We start from the raw sequence: 20,656 nt of genomic DNA, 5'->3' as shown, positions 1-20,656 counted from the left end.
CACCCCAGGCCTGCCGATCCTCTGAGCCATCGGGTGGGGAGGGCAGGCACTGACAGCCCATCCATCTCCCTGAGCCCAGCGCGAACAGTGAACCGTGCCCAGGGTGAGGCCCAGGGTGAGGCGCAGGGTGAGGCGCAGGGACGGCGGCCCCGGACCCTGCAGGCCAGGCTTGTACCCCTTGCAGCTGGGTGCTGGACCCCCAGCGCCGTCTCACTGGCTGCCTGGGGGCCGTGCAGGAGGCTGGGAGGCAGGCCCCTTGCCTCTCCTGTGTGGGCTCTTTCTGTCGGGGGGGCCACAGCCTGGGGCGTCCAACCCTCCACTTCCCCACCCAAGAAAGTGACAAACGCTGGTTCCCAGGTGCGCACCGAGGGCCCTCTGGGGCCTGATTCTGGGAGGCAGAGTCCCCAGCTTCCCTGAAAACAAGAGCCATGGCCTGACCCCCTCCCGTCCAAGCACAAAGACGCAGGGCATGGAGAGGGGGTTTTATTGTGTAAAGAGGCCGATTGTACAGAGCAAAGATTGTACAGACACAGGTGGGGTGAGGGAGACCAAGAAGCCGGAATCAGGAGGATGGGGCGTTGGTATCCTGGTCCCCCTCCCCGCAAGTCATCAGGTGGTGGGCAGGGGCAGGGAGGACTGATCAGCTGTCCCCTGCCCCCATTCCCTCGCCCCCATTACTGTACAAGAGCCAGCCAGGCTATATTCACTGACCCAGAAGAATATAGCAGGAGACCCTCAACACCCCACTCCAAATCCCTAAAATGCGCGAGGTCCCCTCGTCTGGCTTTCGATGCCTGTCAGCCCCCAGCCTCCTCCACAAGCAGCCTGGTCACCCTCCTTCCCGGGGTCCTGGCAGCGAGCCGGGCCTGGACCAGGTGGTTTCAGGTGAGGAGGATTGGAAAGGCTCCCCTCCCCCTGCCCGGGTGCCTCAAGGGGCCGCCCAAGACTCCCTCTTGGGCAGCCCACTAGGGCAGAGGGCTGGGCAGCTCAGGAGCCAGGCGGGCACTGAGGGTCAGCACAGAAACGGGTCCCGAAGGGGAGCCAGAGTGAGGCGGGCCCCTGGTGGAGGGCTGCAGCCCTGGAGACAGAAAGTTCCTCTCAATCCAGCCTGGAGGCAGGGGGGCCCCCCACCATCCCAGCCACAAGGGGCCTCCTGGCTCTGCCACTCAGGACTCAGCCACTCAAGCCCCCAGCCCTGACCGTAGTAATTTAAAGCTCAGAATGGTGGGTCGGGGGGAACATCGGGGGACCAGGGTCCCCGCCTTCCCCTGGTCCCTGCCCCTTGCAGGCTTCCATCTTCACACCCGCTGGATCTCAAACAGCTTCACATCTGTGTCGTACCAGACAGGTGGGTCCACGTTCCTGCAGAGGGAGTGGGCCGTCACCCAGGTGCCGGGAGGCCTTGCAGGAAAGACTGGGGAGGAACGAGGCTGTCGTCCTCCCACCCTGATGTTCTCTGCCCCCTGCCCCTGGGGAAGTGGGTGCCCACCCTCCACCAGACAAGACCACCCTGGCTGACTGTCTTGACATGAACCCCACTACCCTAGTGGGGCACAGCCCCACTGAGCTGACCCTCGCGTGGATGCCAGACCCACCCAGGCCGGTAACGGCCCCACCCCCAAGGGGCCCACCTCAGATAGATGACGCCCCACATGTAGGTGCGGAACCACATGGCCGTGCCCGAGTTGGCCTGGTACTTGCGGATGAGGATGGGGTGGGGCACGGGCAGCAGCCCCACCAGGGTGCCATGTTGCAGGAACCGCAGGATCTCTGACTCGTCCGTCAGGCCCCTGCCAGGGAGAGGAGGGTCTCCAATGTGCCCACTCTGAAGGTCAAGGGGAGCAGAGGGCTCACCCTGGACCCCCGAGGCCCGTGCTCCCGGCCACACCCCCAGCGCAGCCTGGGCTGGCCCCTCAGAGCCCAGCCCGCCCAGCCCCGTCCCCAGCCTCACTTGTCAATGCAGATCTTCTCCACCTGGGGAACCAGCACCTGCAGCAGTCTCATGATGGTTTGCAGCGGCAGCTTCGACTTCCAGGAGAGGACCTGGAGGAGGGACTGGGGTTCCTGGGCTGGCAAGACAGCCCCCAGGGGCTGTGGCATAGGCTTGACCCCTGACCTGAAACCATGGACTCCCCAAGGCAGAAGGCATCCCCGCTCATCACAGCAAGGGCCTGGCACGGGGCAGTGCCCGTGCACAGTGACTGCTCTTCATGGGAGGAGCCGGGGCTCTCCCTGAGCAGGTCCTGTGTGCCAGAAAGTATCCCCTTTGATCCTCACAACAGCACGATGAAGTAGGGACCTTTATTATCCCCGTGCAAATGCAATTAGTGGTGATCTCAGGAATCATGTAAGGGAGTGGGCAAGTGATTTGGGGAAGGAAGTTGGAAAGGGTGATTTACTAAGAAAGGGCTGTGGACAACTGAAGCTTAACCCTGCTGGGGAACAAACTCTGGGACAGTGTAGACAGAGGAAGCCAGAGAAGCCAAGGTCATGAGACAGGACTGACCCCTAACCTGACCCGGGCCAGCGCTTGGATTTGGACCCATTCCCATCCAAGCCTCTCCTGAGCTGTTCCCAGGGCCAGGAGCCTCGGACCCACCCCCGCACCTTGTACCATCTGTCCCACCCTCACCCACTCCGACGTCGGGCTCCACTGCCCACCGGCTGATGCGCTGGACAGTCGCCGCTGCTCCCGCCACGCCTGGCTGGGCTCCTGGTCCCGGGGAAGGAATAAGAGAGAGGGATGTGGGGAGAGGGTGCAGGGGGGTGGGGAGGGCAATGAGGTCTCCCCATTGGCCCATGTTGCAGGGAGGGGGCTCACTCCCAAAGCAGGGGATAGCCCAGCCCAGCACCTTTGCCCTGGGCCCCAGGCCCTGCCTGACCCTGCCCAGCCCAGTGACAGGTTTAGGGCCAGGAGCTGACTGAGCAGACCGGGTAAAGGCCAGCCCAGCCTAGATAAGGCTGACGGGTGAGGAGTCTCAAGGCCAAGGGATTGAGCCCGTGACCAATAAACAAGGGAGGGGTCTGTGAAAGGCCCCCCATCCCCAGAGAGTCATCAGTGCCAAGCCTGACGCCCTGGGCACTGGGTACCTGCCCCTCTGCTGCACAGTGCTCCGGCCCGGCCTACACCTTGGAGGCCAGGGAGAAAGGGGAAGCCCAGCCTCGCCACCCAGCCCCGCCAGGAGTCCCCGCACCGACCTCCGAGGCTGGGCTGCACTCTGCCGAGTTCTGCTGGGGTGCAGGCTCCAGGGATCGCAAGGTACCATCCTCTGACACCTGGGACTTCTCCGTCAGCTTCTCGATGCCTGGGCGGTGGGGTGGGGAGCCGTGAGGACTCCTGCCACAGTGCTCCTCCTAGAAAGCCTCTGCCTGGGGCCGGCCCCGAAAGTCTCCAACTTCCCCCCACTTCACAGATGCTGTGCCAGACCCCCCAGCGCTCAGCCCCAAGGCCCAGTCCCCCCACCAAGCTGCCCCGCCCGGGCCCCCATACCTCCACCCCCACCCTTGTCGCCACTGCACAGCACCCTGCCCCTCGCCAGCACCGGACCTGGGGTGGCCACCAGGCTGGCCTTGAGGGTGCCCGGTCCCCCCACCAAGCTGCCCCGCCCGGGTCCCCGTACCTCCACCCCCACCCTTGCCGCCACTGCACAGCACCCTGCCCCTCGCCAGCACCGGACCTGGGGTGGCCACCAGGCTGGCCTTGAGGGTGCCCGGCTCGGCGGGGGCAGCGGGGTGGGAGCCCTCCATAGACACGCCCTCCTGTGAGCTGGTGCGGGACAAGGCCTCGGGAGCCCGGCGGCGCCGCTGCAGCGCCTTGTGGATGGTGGGCGGGTCAGTGGGCAGGTTGGCCAGCTGGTGGAAGACGCTGCGCTTTCGGATGATGGCGTAGACCAGGTTGGAGTTGCCTGTGGGGAGGAAGCGTGTCTCAGGGAGGCCCCCTCGCCACCCCCTTCACCTGGGCGTCTTCCTGGGAGGGGGAGTTTGGAGGACAGGAGGGTGTCTACCGCAGGGGGAGGCGACAGCACAGGACACAGATGAGAGGAGCCAGGCAGGGCTGGCGCCGGGCGGCATCTGTGGTCTGAGGCTACACCGGGATGCTACCTTTCGGGAAAAGAGCTTCTGGGCTGAGCTCCGCCCCTGCCCCTCCCTGGTACCTTCCGGACCCTCTCACCACCCAGCACTAAGGGGTAACAGCTGGCAGAGTGGGGCGGGCCCAGCGTGTCAGTGTCCCACCAAGCCAGCTGTTCAATATTTTGACTGTCCCCCAAGTCAGGTCACCGGGAAGAAGGACGATATGGCGTGCGCCTGTGCTCTGTCGCCCACACTGAACGCCCTTGGCTCCCGGGGAGATAAAAGACGCTTTTATGGGCCTTCAATGCCCCGTCCACCGCTCTGGTCCCTGCCTCTCACCACCCTGCTCTGCTTCCACTTCAACACATCTCACCCCAGGGCCTTTGCACACATTGTGCTCCCCCCATGTTCTTCTACCCCTCCCCACCCCCATTCACCCCTCATAGATCAGTGCAAATATTACTTATTTGGGAAATAATAACTGCTGACATTTCGTTCACCAGGCAAGTGCTAAGTGCTTTTCTGGGATTATTTTACTTAATCTTCTCGATATCCTCTGAGATGGAGACTGGGAATTATCATTATGACCATCTTACAGATGAAGAAACTGAGGCTCAGAGAGGTTATGTGCACACAGTCACAGAGCTAAGTGGCAAGGCCCTAACTGACACCAGGCAGCCCAGCATCTGTGACACCCAGCAGGACCATGCCACTCTACACTTCCCTCTCAACAGACTTAAGATGGCCTGTTTGTCTGGGTGACCATCTGTTTGAAGTCCCGCTCCGTGCTCCCTCCCCAGCTATGATGAGCCTCACGGGGCAGAGGGCACTCTGCTTTGTTCCCCAGTGAATCCCCTGCACCAGGCACAGGGTTTGGTATGCAGTAGGTGCTCAATAAATGCACGCTGGACAAACAAACACGGGGGTGGAGGGCTGTGCCCTCCTCAGATGGGGAGGTGTCCTCGCCCACTGCCCACTCTGGTTCCTGCCCCCGAGGCCAGGCCAGGGGCTTGGACCGCTGCCTCACCGTCAAACTGGTACTGGATGATGTTGTTGAAGACCTCCAGGAGGAAGAAGACCAGGTGGTGGTTCTGGGCGGCAGAGAAGAGGAACCAGGTGGTGGAGAAGGCCTCCAGCAGGTGCAGCAGCTTGTTGGCGGCCACCATGGACAGGCTCTTGAGGTAGGGGGACACTGCAGGGGAGGGGTCGGCTCACTCCTGGGGCCCCCGCCAACCACCCCAGCACATCCTGGGCCTGGGTGGGACACGATGCTACTGATCCCACACCCTCCCTGCCCCCTGACTGTGAAGTCCCCCGAAAAGTCAGGAAGACCAAGCGCCAGCGGCTAAAGCCACACTGGCCATGCCTCCTGCAGAGCCCCAGGGCTCCACCCCGGCCCCTCCCCTGTGGACAGCCGCCGCCCTTTACAAAGCCACTCACACACTCCATCTCCCCGACTCCTCCCCGCATCTGAGAGGGAGGTGGACAGAGAGGAGACCGTCCCCATTTTACAGATGAGGAAACTGAGGCTCAGAGAGGTTCATAAACTTGTCCAAAGTTCTCCAGTTATAAAATGATTGGGCAGGGATACAAACACAGGATCTTTAACTCTTTCTAGAACATCAAGCTGGGAATTCCTTGGCGATCCAGTGGTTAGGACTCCGAGCTTCCACTGCAGGGGGCCCAGATTCGATCCCTGGTCAGGGAACTAAGATCCCACAAGCTGCACAGTGCCGCCAAAAACTAAAAATATTATTTAAAAGAATTTGAATAGAATGTCAAGCTGATATTCCATATATAATGAGATAGAGATTTTCTGCACAGCCTGTGAAGGGGGAGTCGGAGATGCGAGGCTGCACACGGCTTGAAGTCACAGACTGATCTGTGTGTTTCCTTGCCCTGTGCCTTTCTCCCTCAGGATGGGGCAGGGCTGGTGGCTACCTTGTTCACAAATGCATTCTCAGTGAAGATTTGTGGGGTGGAGCCAGTGATGGAAGGTGAGATTCTGGCCCCAGAACTCACAGTCCAACGATGCAGCTAGAGGTCGCCAAGGCCCTACAACATCCCACCCACCCTGGAGTCCAAATCGGACCACGGAGAAGTCAGCCCCTCCCATTCAGGACCCTCCTCTCCAAAAAGCAGCCACGCGGAAGTCATGCCGCCCCAGCCCTGGGCCCCGACCTTGCTGGGTCCCGTGCCCCTGTCAGCCTGAGCCCCCCCCACCCCAGCTCGGAGGCAGCCACCTACAGCCCTTGCTTGTGGGCGGGGCCCTCATCCGAACCTGCGCAGTCCAATACCTCAGCCGCAAGCCACATGTGGCCATTAAGTGCTAGAAACGTAGTCCTAACGGATGTGTGCTGCACGCATGGAACACACACACAAGATTTGGAAGCCTGCGTTCAAAAACGAATGCAGAACATCTCAATAATTTTGTATTCTGGTTACATATTGAGATGATGGTATTTTGGATACAACAGATTAAATTCAATATATAATAAAATTATTGTCACCTCTCTTTTTCTTTCCTTCTTCCTTTTTAATGTGGCTACTAGAAAACTGACCAGTACATACTTGGCTGCCCTAATATTTCTATTGTACCCAGCCGGTTTGAACCAGGGAGCCAGCGGCAGGTCAGCCTGTGGCCTGGCGCCCCCTGGTGGTGAGCATGGGGAAGGCGGGCTCTGGGGCCCCCTACCGTTGACGACGATGGTGAGCAGACAATCGAAGAGGGGCTGCAGCCGCTGGTGCCCGCTGGTGATGATCTTGTGGAAAACCTGTGCAGGGAGGCAGAGGAGCAGCCATGGGGTCCCTGGCGCCTCCAGACTCAGCCGAGGGGACGTTACACCACACCCCCAGGTCCTGACGGGAGCTCCCTCACCACAATGAGCAGGTCGGCGTGGGTGCCGGTGAAGACCGGGATGTCCATAGGCACGCGCACTGAGTAGGGCTTGTTCAGCCGCACCCCGAAGTTCCGTTCGCCGCTCAGAAGCAGCAGGATGAAGACGCCGATGTGCATCAGGCCCACCCGAGCTGCGGCACGTGGCATGGGAGGGGTCACCACGCTGGGTGGGGAGGGGAGGAAAGGAGCCCAGGGCAGGGACCCTTCTTGGAGGTAAAGGGAGAAGCCCTTCCCGGGAGGTCGGGGCACCAGGCCTGAGCTGCTGGGAGGCAGGACAGACTGGCCGAAACTGCCCCTCCGCGAGGAACCCCCCAGGGATCCTCAGCCCACCCCAGCCTTACACTGGTCTGCTCGGGCATCGTTGAGGAAGTAGAGGATGGGCACCAGGATATCCAGCACATCACTGCTCTTCAGCACAAAGAAGAGGAATTTCTGGGGGGAGGCGGAGACAGATGGGCAGAGTCAGGGGGAGGGGCAGCTCTGCCCCACCCTCTCCCTCTGCCGGGAGCCTCCCCAGACGCTGTCCCCATCCCTGAGGCAGACCACTGCCCGCCAGCCTGGGCCCCCGAGGCCGGCCCACCTTGTTGAAGTCGCAGAGCTTCCAGAAGAGGACCAGCAACTCCTGGTGGAACTGGATCTTCTTGGTGGAGTTGGGCAGGTAGGTCTGGAGCAGGGGGTTGGAGAGCAGCCGGGCTATGCCCTTGAGGATGAACTGGAAGTCCTGGGTGGGGGAAGGGCAGGGGCCTGTCCAGTCCGGCTCCCCACAATCCAGGCTTCCTGGCCAGGCCTCCCACAAATGCCTCCGAGCCCCCCAGGGCCTGATCCCACCTCTAGAGCCTGAGGGGCCCAGATGCCAGTGTCATCAACAGCTGTCCTGGGGGCAGCCCCTCAGAAGCTGGGTCCAGGGCAGGTCTAGAGAGCACCCCGCCCCTCCACCAGACCACAGGCTCCCCATCTGCTCTTAGTGACCTCCTCACGTGCACACTGGACTCCTGCCCGCCTGGACTCCTTGCTGACAGGTGACATCCTTCCACCCCTCCCCATCGCCCTGTGACACGTGAGGAGCATTCTATCCTCAGAGAGCTGTCATTCACTGAGCACCTGCTGCCTGCTGGACTGTGCTCTCAACCAATCCTCACTACAAGGCAAGGGCACAGTTACTGTTCCCATGTCATAGTGGCAGAGGTTAGAGCTCTGGGAGCACAGGAACCTCCCCCAACGTCACAAGACACAGGAACTCAGGTGTGACTGGCCTTTCCATCCACTGTCATTCCCCCACCAAACCTGACATCAGAGCCACCTCCTCCTGGAAGTCTTCCCGGCTACCCTCACCCAGTTGAGGCCATCAGCCCTTTTCTGAGTCTCAAGATCCTCGCGGTCCTGCCATCACTACTTCACCTGTGGTGGCCTGAGTGCACGGGGACCGTGGTTCCTTCATATAGGGGTCAGGACTCTCCCTACCCCCATCTCATCTGCATCCCCTCACACCTTGCAAGGCCACAACCTTTGTGGAGGGTGGAATCAAGAACCCACAAGAGCAAGAGCATCGTTGGACTCACCTCCTCGCGATGGATGCGGGACAGGTAGTTCACAAACAGGTTCTCGGGCCCTGGAGGCTGTGGAGGGCGGAGCCTGGGGTGAGCAGGTGCCTTCACCCCCTGCCCCTACGCCAGGCCTAGGCAGTGCAGCAGTACCCCCTCTGACCCCAGATACCCCCACGAGGTGCCCACTGGATATCCTTTGCCCAGCTCCGCTAGAGGGGGTGCCACCCGCCCACAGCCTGGCAGGGCGGGTTGCCCTCCCTCTCCCGTCCTTACGTCAGCATCGTCCATGGCCGTGCCTGTGGTGGTACCGTCCACGGTGGGCGTGGCGCCGTCATGGTCCAAGCTGACAATGAGCACTTGGGCAGCTTCCTCCACCAGGGGTTCCCGGTGGTCAGAGAAGAGCAGGTGGTTGTAGGGGATCCCGTAGCCCACAGGGTCATAGGCACACACGGTGTTGAGGAGGGAGGTGAAGAGGGGCAGGGCGTGTCTGCGGCAGGAGAGGAGGGGCGGGGCTTCAGAGACCCCACCCACCAGCCCAGCCCTCCCTCCGCCCCCAGCCGTGGCCAGGTGGGAGGGTCAGCCAGGCCAGCCCCCTCATTCCACAAGGGTTTCAGTGCCAGGCCGCCATCTTCGGGCCAGGGAGCAGAACCAGGAGTTCATCCCTTCCCACGAAGGAGAGACCCCTCCTCATCCTTGCCTGCATCTGGGACCCAGGCCAGGCTGGGCCAAGGCCAGAAGGAATTTATTACCAAGAGTGGGATGGCCAGTCCTGAGGGGCTCTTTGTAGGATAGCGTGCCCACACCCCTTAGATTTTCACCCCCAGGGGTTGAAGCCTATTGTTTTTTTTAATTAATTTTAAAATTTATTTATTATTTATTTATTTATGGCTGCATTGGGTCTTCGTTGCTGCGCGTGGGCTTTCTCTAGTTGCAGTGAGCGGGGGCTACTCTTCGTTGCAGTGCGCGGGCTTCTCATTGTCATGGCTTCTCTTGCAGAGCACAGGCTCTAGGTGTGCGAGCTTCAGTAGCTGTGGCTCGCGGGCTCTAGAGCGCAGGCTCAGGAGTTGTGGCTCGCGGGCCTAGTTGCTCTGCGGCGTGTGGGATCTTCCCGGGCCAGGGCTCGAAACTGTGTCCCTTGCATTGGCAGGCAGATTCTTAACCACTGCGCCACCAGGGAAACCCTTTAATTATTTTTTTAAATACTTTTTAGAGCAGTTTTAGGTTCACAGCAAAACTGAGAGGAAGGCACAGAGATTTCCCCCGTGAAACCTCTGCCCCAACACGTGCACAGTCTTCCCCACTATCAACATCCCCCACCAGGGTGGTACACTTGTTACAGCTGTAGGCCCTACATCGACATATCATTTTCACCCAAAGTCCACAGCTTACATCAGGATTCACTCTTTTTTTTTTTTTTCGGCCACACCACAGCTTGTGGGATCTTAGTTCCCCGATCAGGGATCGAACCTGGGCCCTCAGCAGTGAAAGCACTGAGTCCTAACCACTGGACCGCCAGGGAAGTCCCCAGGGTTCACTCTTGACACTGTATGATCTACAGGGTTGGGCAAATGTATAAAGGACATGCCCCTGACGTTTTTGAGGGGCAGGTACCCTTCCTTGGGGCTTCAGAGAAGGGCTGGAGGGCCCACAGGGAAGGCGGGCTTCCCCTTGGGAGGCAAAGCATGTGCCCCATGCCCCAGCCCCCAGGCCACAGAATGACTCCGTTCAGAGATTTGTAAGATATCAGAGGTCAAGCTCCTCATCTTACAGATGAGGAAACTGAGACCCAAGGGGGTTAATCAAGTGGCAAAGTGGCCATTTGCCCCATAATGCTGGTGAGAAAGAAAACTCTGGCCAGCTTTTGACCGTGCCTGGTGGAGGGAGTCACCTGGGTTCTCGCTCCTTCTGGGAGCTGGGGGCTGAGGTGGGGGAAAGGGGCAGCCAGCCAGCAAAACCTGAAGGATGAGGCCTGCCATGTGGGAATCAGAGTCTAGAAGAGGGTGAACCATGACACTGAGGAGCACTAACGCCTGTGCAGCCAGCGCATAGCTGGAGCTGCACAGCTGGAGCACGTGTACCTGCTCTAAATACTCAATCCAGCCATGGGACACCTCCATGTGCTCCTATGCCCCCCACTGCCCATAAATGCCCCCATGTGGGCGGGGCTTCCCCACCCTTCAGGGTATTTATCACGCCCCCTCTCCACCCACTGAATAAACTGCACAGCCCAGGGAATTCCCTGGCGGCCCAGTGGTTAGGACCCGGTGTTTTCACTGCCGAGGGCCCGGATTCAATCCCTGGTTGGGGAACTAAGATCCCGCAAGCCCCACGGTGCGGCCAATAAAAATAAAATAAATTACACTGCCCGATACAAGCTACATGTAGCTATGGAGAGCTTAAAATGTGGCTGGTCTGAAGTGAGATGTGCTGTGAATGTAAACTAAACACTTGATTTTGAAAACTCACTATGAAAAGGGAATGCAAAACATTTCAATAATTTTGTATAGTGATTACATGTTAAATGCTAATATTTCAGATATATTGGGTTAAATGAAATACAGTATTAAAATTAATGTCACCTATTTCTTTTTTATTTTTAAAGGTCTCTACTAGAAATGTTTAAGTTGCATGTGTGGTTCACATTATATTTCTACTGGATAGCAGGGCTCTAGATGGAGGACTCAGGCATGGGTCATCCAGGGCCCCCCAATGGGACATGGGACAGAGCTGGCGTAAGGTGTGACTGTTCTTATAGGTCATCACCACGAGGGGGCAGCACATCCCCTCAAATAAGACTCACAGGGCTGGCAAACGGCCTCAGCGCCAGGCTGCCTGGAACCAAGAGGAGGAGAAATGGAAAGAAAGGCCAGGGGCCCCTCACCTGTTCTCTGTGGAACAAAAAAACTGCACCCATGGATTGACGCTGCTGCTGTCTGGAGCTGGGGGCAGGTACATGGCCTCAGAAAAGCACGTCAGCAGCAGTTTCAGCAGCTCCATCCTTGGGCAGGGAGGACAGAGGAGAGGGTTCAGTACCTGAGGACCACAGTTCTCCTGTAGGAGGGCACGCCCACCCTGCCCCGCCCCAGCTCAGGTCCATGAAAAGAAATGACTCCATTTTATCCCTGCGAGGCTGAAGTTGGGTCACGAGCGGGCAGGGTCTCCTTGGAAGACCCCACGCGTGGTTCCCTCTCTGAACTGTGCAGGGGGCCAGGCCTGGGGTCCAGCTACTTCCTCAGCAAGCTCACCGGTTCATGTCGTGGTTGTAGTTGGGCTGGGGGGAGTGAGCAAAGCCCACACCAGCCTCCCAGATGTATTCACAGCTGTCCAGAGAGTGGATGTCCTCCGCCGAGTCCTGGGGACAGGGTCAGAGAGAAATCAGGCCAACCCAAGCCCCCCGCTATCCTTGGGGGCAAAGACCCTCATATTCTCCTAAAGACAGACCCTCAAAATGCCCCAGGTGCTAATGCACACGGGAAGAAATGAATGTTCTCAACCTCTTGAAAGCTCCTTTTCCTTCAGTCTGGTACTTGCTCAATCCAGTTTGAGACAGGGAGAGAGAGACAGGGAGGGAGCAGAACGGAATCAGGTGCCCCTGGTGGTGCGTGGGAGTGGGGGACGGAGAACGGTCAAGGTCCAGTCCACGGGTCCACGGGCAGTGAGAGGGCCAGGGCTCCTGTGTGTAAGCCCCACTCCTCCACCCACGACCCAGGCCAAGACAATGGGTGCTTGTGCCCGATTTCCTGGATGCAGCGGGCAGGGCCGGGCACCAGCTGGCTCCCCTCCAGCCGTGCCAGCCACCGCCCCCTCCCCGGGACCATGCGTGCCAGGCAGCCCCACCTTCCTGGAGCAGCCCCTGCCCAAGGGAATTTCAAGCGGCCCCAACCTGGGACCAGAGCCCTCCTCGGCCCGGGGGGCGGGGATTGGGGGGCTCTCACCACGGTGCTCCTCCGGTGGCTCTGGACGGTGAAATCTGGGCAGAAGAGCAGATCAGCGACGGCCAGGAGCAGGGACTCGGCCAGGGGCCGCGCGTTCTCGTCATCGTCCTCTCCCTGCTTGGGACACAGCGCCTATAGGCCCCCTCAGTCGTAGCTGGCTAAGGAGAGGTGGCCCCAGGACTTGGAGGGGGGATGGGAGGAGGACGGGGTCTGGGCCCAGGCAGACACTCGCGGGCAGAGGGATGGAGGAAGAGGTGGGAGAAGGAACAGGAAGTAGACCCCTAATCACCCCAAAGCTCCCAAGGCAGAAGCGGGACAGAGTGGGGAGCGGGGCTGGGACCAGTGAGGAGACCTTCCCACTGACTGGGAGGGGACAGGTGAGTCCCCTAAACTCTAGAGCCTCAGCCCTGCTGGGAATCACTGCCCACCTCCCCACCCCCCTGCCAGTTGCTTGGACAGAAAGTCAGGGAGGGGGTGGGGCAGCCGGGGGGAGGGCCCAGCTGCCCTGCCCCCATCTCTGCCCAGCTGTAGAGGCAGAGACCCCCATGGGAGAGAAAGCGGGGGCTCAAGGAGGAAGAGCTGGCCCCCCTCCTCAGCAGCACCCGCACTGCCCCTACATCTGCCCTTCCCAAACCCCAGAAGAGGTCTGGAGGAATGTGGCCGGCCCTGAAGGGGTTCCTTCCCTGTCACCACAACTCCACCTCCCGCCCAGCCCCGGCCAGGTCCACAGACCGCTCCTCGCCCGGCCCCGGGCACTGTGGACCAGAAGAAGCCCCTCCAGTCAGGGTCCTCAAAGATGTAGGGCAGCACGCGGGTGAGCAGCCGGCTGCAGTTCAGGACAATCTGCTTCTCCTTCTCCGAATGGCAGCCGCTCTCAGCTCCCTGCACCAGCTTCTCAACAGCCTGCGAGGATGGGCAGAGAGGCACGCTGGCAGGGTAGGGAGTGGGGCCCTGGCACTTGGGGTCAGGCTGGGCACCCCAGGCTTCAGAGGGGGAGAGACAGTGGGGCCACCCTACCGGACCGCCTCTCCAGACAGGGTCAGCCAGCCCAGGAGGATGGGACATGGGCCAGGGAGCAGCTTAGAGAATCCTGGGAGCGAGACCCAGCCCACCACTCACTGGCTGAGATCTTGCTAAGTGACCAGCCATCTGGCCCTCAGTTTCCTCATCTGTAAAATGGCGACATTGACAGGACCAACCACACAGGTGAGCTACATGAGCTGACCTATGGACAGTGTCACCCACAGGCAGCCCTCACAGGTGGCACTGGCACCATCACTTCCCCCAGAGCCCAGCCAGGGGGAGAAGTGAGTGAAGACTTGGGACCACTCCAACCTGGGTGGAGGATTTCCTGGGTGCCTTCCCTCTCGGACCACAGGGCTGGGCCAGCTCCAGCCTCCCTGGGAGGGTGGGAAATGCTCAGGTGGGAGTGGCAGTGAGGGCCAGAGCACCCTTCACCTTGTAGCACAGAGTGGCCAGGTTGGAGGGCGACTCCTCTCGCACTGCCCGGATCTCCGCTGCCGGCACCAGTGCAAAGACATCCTGCACCGAGGTGGCCGTGTCTGCCCAGAACTGGTCCCAAAAGGCGTCATCAGTGGCTTCCACGGGCTGTGGGGAGATACGGTATCCAGAGCTGCACGGTCTCTTGCCAGCAGGTCCACAGTTTGCCCACCCTGTAGCCAAGGGAGCCCCCGAAAGGGAAGCCCCCTACTCCATCCCTGCTGGTGCCAGGAGCCTTCCCACATGGGAGACATCCTTCAGCCACCATGAGCCCCGGGTGGCACAGGCAGGCTGGGGACACTTGACACAGATGGTCAGGGGCCAGCTGGACACTGAATCCAGTAGCCAAAGCCCAGCCCAGTCCCTGAGGGACTGTGTGACCCTGAGTAACTCACCATCCCTCCCTGGCAGGCCCTCCCCACCTGGGGGCCTCCCCAGGCCACATCCCTAAATCAAACGCCCAGGGAGGAGAGCCAGGCTGTGCCCCTTCCCCTAGGAAGAAGCCCCTCCCCCTAGGAAGAAGCCCCTCCCCCTAGGAAGAAGACAAGGGGACATATGCTCATTTCCATTCACCCAGGCTGCCCCCTTGGCCCCAGCCTCCACCCTCTGCTGGTACACCCAACAGATGACAAATCTAAAGGCGTCATCCCGCGGCTCTCTGACAACACCTGTCCTCTCGGTACCCACCACCTGTGCTGCAGTTCAGGCCCCTCTGGCCAGGGCCCCACCTCCAAATTCACCCCCTCAATCCCACCTCCACGCTGTCCCCAACACGCTTTCAAAACACAGCACCAGGGCTTCCCTGGTGGCGCAGTGGTTGAGAGTCTGCCTGCCGATGCAGGGGACATGGGTTCGTGCCCCGGTCCAGGAAGATCCCACATGCCGCGGAGCGGCTGGGCCCGTGAGCCATGGCCGCTGAGCCTGCGTGTCTGGAGCCTGTGCCCCGCAACGGGAGAGGCCACAACAGTGAGAGGCCCGCGTACCGCAAAAAAAAAAAAAAAACAACACAGCACCAAAGGCATTGTTCCCTCAACAAACATCTTAGGGCTCCCCACTGCCTGCAGAGTCCAGACCTCGGCCAGAGAGTCAGCCAAGATCACACCTAAACACACATACAAGCCACACACGTGCATGTACACATACATGGACACATGCACATACACAAGTGTGCACAGGTATGTGTGTGCACACACACCTGTATTTACTATCCCAACAACACAACCCTGCTATATTTTCTCTTTGCCTTTGCTCAGACTGTCCCCTCTTCCCAGCACGCCCGCCCCTTCTAACACATCCCAAAGTCCCACCGGTCCTATCAAGGCAACATGCCTTCAACACACGTATGCCTTTTAAGTTATATAGTCGGTCATATAGACAACCAATTTGAATCATGGACTCCACTTCTAGAAATCTTTCCTGAGGAAATGGTCTGAGAAGTGCAGGTATGAGGATGTTTACTGAAGGGTTGATAACAGTGAAAAGTTGGAATCAACCTAAATAACCAACAACTGGGGAAATGCTTGAAAAGTTAAGGCACCCGCATACAGTGGAATATTACACAGCCATCGGAATCACGTCTTCAAAGAATATGAATGAATGGAAAATGCTCACAGTACAATGTTATATGAAAAAGGCAAGATATAAAACTAACTATAGGGGACTTCCCTGGTGGCGCAGTGGTTAAGAATCCGCCTGCCAATGCAGGGGACACGGGTTCGAGCCCTGGTCCGGGAAGATCCCACATGCCGCGGAGCAACGAAGCCCATGCACCACAACTACTGAGCCCACGTGCCACAACTACTGAAGCTCGCATGCCTAGAGCCCGTGCCCCACAACAAGAGAAGCCACTGCAAGGAGAAGCCCGTGCACCACAACGATGAGTAGCCCCCGCTAGCCGCAACTAGAGAAAGCCTGCGCACAGCAACGAAGACCCCACGCAGCCATAAATAAATAAATAAATTTATTTAAAAAACCTAACTATAGGATGATCACAATTTTGTGTTAAATTATACAGGAATAAAAGCCTAGAAGAAAATGACAGAATGTCAACAGCAATTATCTCACGGGGTGGTTATTCTTTTCTTTATATTTTTCTGTAAGCGCATGTATTACTATTTTTTCCTTTTGAATGTTCATCTGTTTGAGAGGCGTCCAAGACACTCTTACCCTTCTGAATAACACTTCCTGCAAGAGATCTTCCTGGGTTGCTCCAATCAACCTAGACTTTTGCCTTCTCTGAAAGGGCTGATAATGGGGCCCTGCTACCCCACCACAAACCCGCATGCGATATGCATCAGTCTTACCATCAGAAAAAAATATGAATCTTGTTAAAAAATAATTCTGTTCTCCGAAGCCGCTTCTTCCAAGAAGTCTCCCTGAGCTTGGACCAGCGGGCTCCCTCCCACCTTGGAACCCCCCTCAGTCACTCACAGTCCCCAACAGGGCTGGGTGCGCTTGCCGGAGGCCCCGCTAGTCCATCAGCCCTTCGTCCCTGACCGTGCACTTGAGGCCTATGGCAGACACTCAGCCAAAGCCTGGAATTAGTCCTAGAGAGAGATCCCTTCAGCCCCGCCACGGGGCAGATCTGAGCACCAGTGGGGCTGCCCGAACTCAGGCCTGGCCACAAGCCTCCCAGGGTCCAGGTTTACCCTAGCCCACCCCCCAAACAATGCCCCCCTCTGAGGTACAGGGCAGCATGTGGCCATGGCCTTCAGGGCAGGCCCGGCACCAGGACATGCTCAGTTCCAGAACTGGTAGAGCGAGTTAGCCGGGCAGAGAGGAACAAAGACCAAAGGAGGGTCCCTGGGGCTGGGGTTTGCTGGCCCACATGCCCTCAGTCCAGACAGCTCTCTGACACTCACTGTGTGGGTGGCCGGGGTGGGAGTGGGGAAGGAACATCCCAGAAAACGTGCAGAGCCCCCCACCATCTGGGAACACCTCTGGGATGCCACCTTCCCCACCTCCTACATAGCCACTACCCCCTTAAAGGGGCAGACACTCATCAAGTGGAGTTGACCTCTGACCTAGTTCATCAGGTAAGTGTCACCTGGGGATTGAATTCAAAATGAGGAGAGAGCCTTGGGAGGGAACTTGGGAGGCCCCAGGGCAGCCCAGACCTGAAGCAGATGAAAGTCCCAGCTCTGGGAGCTGGCCTTGAACTTCAGGAGTGAAGACTTTCACCTCCCCCATCCCCACCTTGGGCCTCCCCACCTGGTCCCAGCTGCGGCTCAGACACTTCAGTTTGGTGACCATTACCTGACCATACCAGGCTAGCCTGATGCTACAGGTACTGCCAGGGTCACTGGAACTTTTGTTGGAGGGGGGACATGGCTTAGCCCCTGCCTCAGTTACCCCAGCTGGGCTCCACCCAACGCAAGGAAGCTTCTAAAATCCAAGCCAGTTTCTTTGCTGGAGGTGGGCAGGCCCATGCTGCCAGGGGCACTGAGCTACCCTGGTGGGAAACCAGATATTCTTAGCATAGCTTTACCAGGACCTGCTCAGACCAAAGCCCCTGCCAGCCTGGGGGACCAGCTGCATCTTTTGAACCTCTCTGGTGGTGGGGAGAAGGGAAGGACCAGCAATGCTCTAGCCTGCTAAGGGTGACCTGTACCGGAGGACTGTGTCACAATGGCATCCACACACATGTACATGTGCACACATGTAAACATGGACCCACCCGGTATCATCTGACCTATGGCAAACAACCTCCAAATGGGCAGGATCTAGGAGAGGGTCCCAGGTCCAGGAATGTGACCCGCCAGGGCCCCACCCACACCAGGAAAGGCTCCAGAAACACAGCCAAAGCTGCTGGCCCTCAGGACCAGGGTCAGGCCTAGCCCGAGGCAGGAAGAAAACAGGATGCAGCACAGGAAGGCAGGGAAGGCCCAGCGGTGGCAGCTCCGGCCAAGGCCACGGGAAAAGGTGCTGGGTCTGTTTGTCTGCTGCCCAGAGCAAAAATCTGTGTTCACAGCACAGCCTCTGAAGGCCTGGGACAGGAAGACACCTTGTGGACACAGCTGGCCTGAATCTCCTTGGGGACACCGAGTGGCAAGGTCTGGAAACGCCATCTCGGATCTGGTCCCGTCTCTTGAGCTGCTCAAGCCGGGTCACTACATAGGGCAGGTGGCCTCATTCCTGAGGCCCCCTCCCACCTGCAGGGCCCAGGGCCCTCCAGAGGGAGACCCAGGCTGGTCTCTGGCTCCAGTCCTGTCCCAAGCCAACTCACTGTCCCCAGCTGGGAAACGAGACAGCACCATCTCAGTCAGCCCTGTCCCAGGGCCACAGCCAGGGAAAGATGGAGACGCACTGTATTTTGGGGAGGGGACCGGAGCATGTAGGAATCTTGTCCACGCAGATCCTTTGGGACGTGGCCCTGCTGGCCTGGCAAAGGACCCTGGCTGCTGAGGCTACAGCCCATACCTCGTTCCTCCAACAAGGTGTCCCCCCCCCCCAGGTAGGTAAACATGGAGGCCTCCCTCCCTTCCTCTCCCTATGGCCCCGCACTGAGAGGCTGGCCCACCTGCCACCCTCAGATCCAAGCGCCAGAAATAACCAGGAGCCATGGGGGAAGTGGCGAGAAGCAAGGCCTGGTTTCCATCAAACGCCTCTCAGCTGGGTCTGGACTCTCCAGCCGGGCTGTTTGCCGGGCTCCTGACCTTTCTCTTGTGGGATTGAGAGAGTGTGGGACCAGAGGCCTGGTCTCTGCAGCTGTGACCAGCTTGCTGTGGGGAAATGGCTCCCCTGAACCCACTCTAATTGCCTAGAGCCAGAGACAGCCCTGGGGGCGGGCGTAGGAGGAAAGTCCCAGATGGCGGCAGGTCCTGACTCCCTTGAAAGCGGGGGATCTGAGGAGTGAGAGCTGGGCATCTCTGTGGCCAGAGCAGCCTGGCTCCAAGAGTGAGGAGAGAGGGGTGGGCAGGGAAGAAGCCTTGCTGGGGCCAGGTCCTTGCGCTGGGGGCAAGGAGGTGGCCTCTGTGCCACTTGTGGACTCAGGGGAGTGTGCAAGCATGGCCTAGGGTGAAAGATACCCTCAGGTATCAAGGGCAGCCTAGACTGTTCTTAGCCCTGACCCAGAAAACAGAGGGTACCTGCAAACACAGCCAACCCCGCCGCTGGGCCTCAAAGGGGGCGCCCCCTGGAGCAGTGGGCCCCAGCTGGGAACCTGGATTCCATAGAGCTGGGAGCAGGTCCCCTTGCCAGGCTGCAGCGCTGCCCGCCACTCTGCGTGTTCCCAGCAAGACCTGGGCCTTCCCTGGCCGTGGGCATCGACCTGGGCCCAGCGAGGCCGCTGCCGCTGCCGCGAACCAGCTGTTTCGCGGATCCGGGAGGGCGCCGGCCGGCTTTGTTTGCATTGAGTCAGCCGGGTCTGTGCCTCCGGCACCCGCGGGCACCGAGGGGCAGGGAGGAGAGCAGGGAAGTGTTTTGGGGCGGGGGAGGAGGCTGGAGATGCGAGGCTGGAGGGGCTTGGGGGGGGTGGACAGAGGGGCGGACAGCGGCGACGCCGGCTTGGAGAGTAGACACACGTCAGCCTAAGGTGGCAGCAGCAGCTGCGGGAAAAGGGATGTTCCCGGGAGAGAAGGCCGGGGGTGGGGGCTAGGGGATGGAGCCCTGGGATACAGGCCAAGGGGTCTCGCTCCGGCCCTGGCCTCAGCGTCACCCTCCTGGCCATCTGGTCCCCCTATCTCCCGGCAAGCCAAGTTCTTGCAGCCCCCCAGCCCTGCCCAGCCCCCAGCCCGGCAGGTGGGTGGGGAGGCCGGGGGCCCCGGGCGCACCTGCGTCTTGGTGGTGAGCTGGATCACCGCCTTTCGGAAGTTCAGCTTGGAGTCCGCCGACCCCATATCGCTGGAGCCCGCTCCGGCCCGGCCCTGGCCCTGACTCCCGCCCGGGCCCCGGCTCGGTATCCAGCTCCAGCTCCGCGGGCCCAGCTGCTCTCGCAGGAGCGGACCGGCGCACCCCACCCGCTCGCCCGGCGTCGACCCCGCCCCCTCCTGGCTCCTCCTCTCCGGGCTCCGCCCCCCGCACCTGCCGCTCCCCGCACCGCCCATTCCTGGCTCCCGGGGTCTGCCCCTCCGATCCACTGCTGCCCCACTCCCCGGGTCTTTCCCAGCCGGACCGGTTGCCTCTGCGACCTTTCTTCTGCGTGGCAGCGTTAGCCCCCCTCGGTCTCTCCCATTTCCACCCAGCCCCCGGGGCCCGCCACCCTCCCAGCCTCCCGTCCCCTGCCCCCATCCTCACCATTGGTCCCCACGCCATCACTGGGCCCACACTTTCAAAGCCAGCCCTCTCCCGTTTCTTCCTTGTCAGTCCCTGTACTCGCATTCTGAGCATCCTCTCTTTTAGTTCCCCTTTTTCTGACCTGTCAAACCCACATGTCCAGACGGCCCGACTGTTATTGCAGTCACCAGCCCTCAGCCTTCCGTTCTGTAGAAGAGAAGCCCTGATTCAGTGCCCCTGCTCCAAGAAAGCAGCTCCGCGGTCTAATGAGAGCGAGAGGTCCCTCCAGGTCCCACAACTCCTTTCTGGCCACCTGTGTTCCCTGACAACCCATTTCAACAAATAGGTTGAGGGACTAGTATTTACCAACACTGTCAGGGGCGGGGGCAGAGGGGGCTTAAGTAACAGGGTCTGCCCTTTAAGAGCAATTAGCTAAGGAGAGAAACAAGGAACGAATTAGCCATGGTTCAGCCCAGTGAGGCTTTGATAGAGGC

The 20,656-nt window shown here is 59.8% G+C and overlaps 1 protein-coding gene across 2 annotated transcripts; it reads right to left on the bottom strand.

Moving 5' to 3' along the window:
- Nucleotides 1-53: 53 nt before the first annotated feature.
- HID1 (HID1 domain containing) lies at nucleotides 54-19,877 on the bottom strand. 2 transcript variants are annotated; one of them, XM_079906158.1, is made up of 19 exons: nucleotides 19,721-19,877; nucleotides 13,908-14,057; nucleotides 13,182-13,352; nucleotides 12,450-12,563; nucleotides 11,760-11,866; nucleotides 11,396-11,512; nucleotides 8,788-9,001; nucleotides 8,530-8,586; nucleotides 7,551-7,691; nucleotides 7,312-7,402; nucleotides 6,950-7,101; nucleotides 6,767-6,845; nucleotides 5,099-5,263; nucleotides 3,678-3,905; nucleotides 3,199-3,305; nucleotides 2,633-2,713; nucleotides 1,952-2,043; nucleotides 1,632-1,790; nucleotides 54-1,362 (listed from the first exon to the last, which is right to left on the bottom strand). In XM_079906158.1, the coding sequence occupies exons 1-19, from the start codon at nucleotides 19,784-19,786 to the stop codon at nucleotides 1,299-1,301; spliced, it is 2,355 nt and encodes a 784-aa protein (XP_079762284.1). In that variant the 5' UTR covers nucleotides 19,787-19,877; the 3' UTR covers nucleotides 54-1,298. The 2 variants fall into 2 exon arrangements, with proteins under 2 accessions (XP_079762284.1, XP_079762285.1); XM_079906159.1 differs by having other exon boundaries at nucleotides 12,453-12,563.
- Nucleotides 19,878-20,656: the final 779 nt, after the last annotated feature.

The sequence above is a fragment of the Stenella coeruleoalba genome (assembly GCF_951394435.1).
Source record: "Stenella coeruleoalba genome assembly, chromosome: 19".
NCBI lineage: Eukaryota > Metazoa > Chordata > Mammalia > Artiodactyla > Delphinidae > Stenella > Stenella coeruleoalba.
Note: the sequence above shows the minus strand (reverse complement) of the source record. Positions and strands in the feature narration are given on the sequence as shown.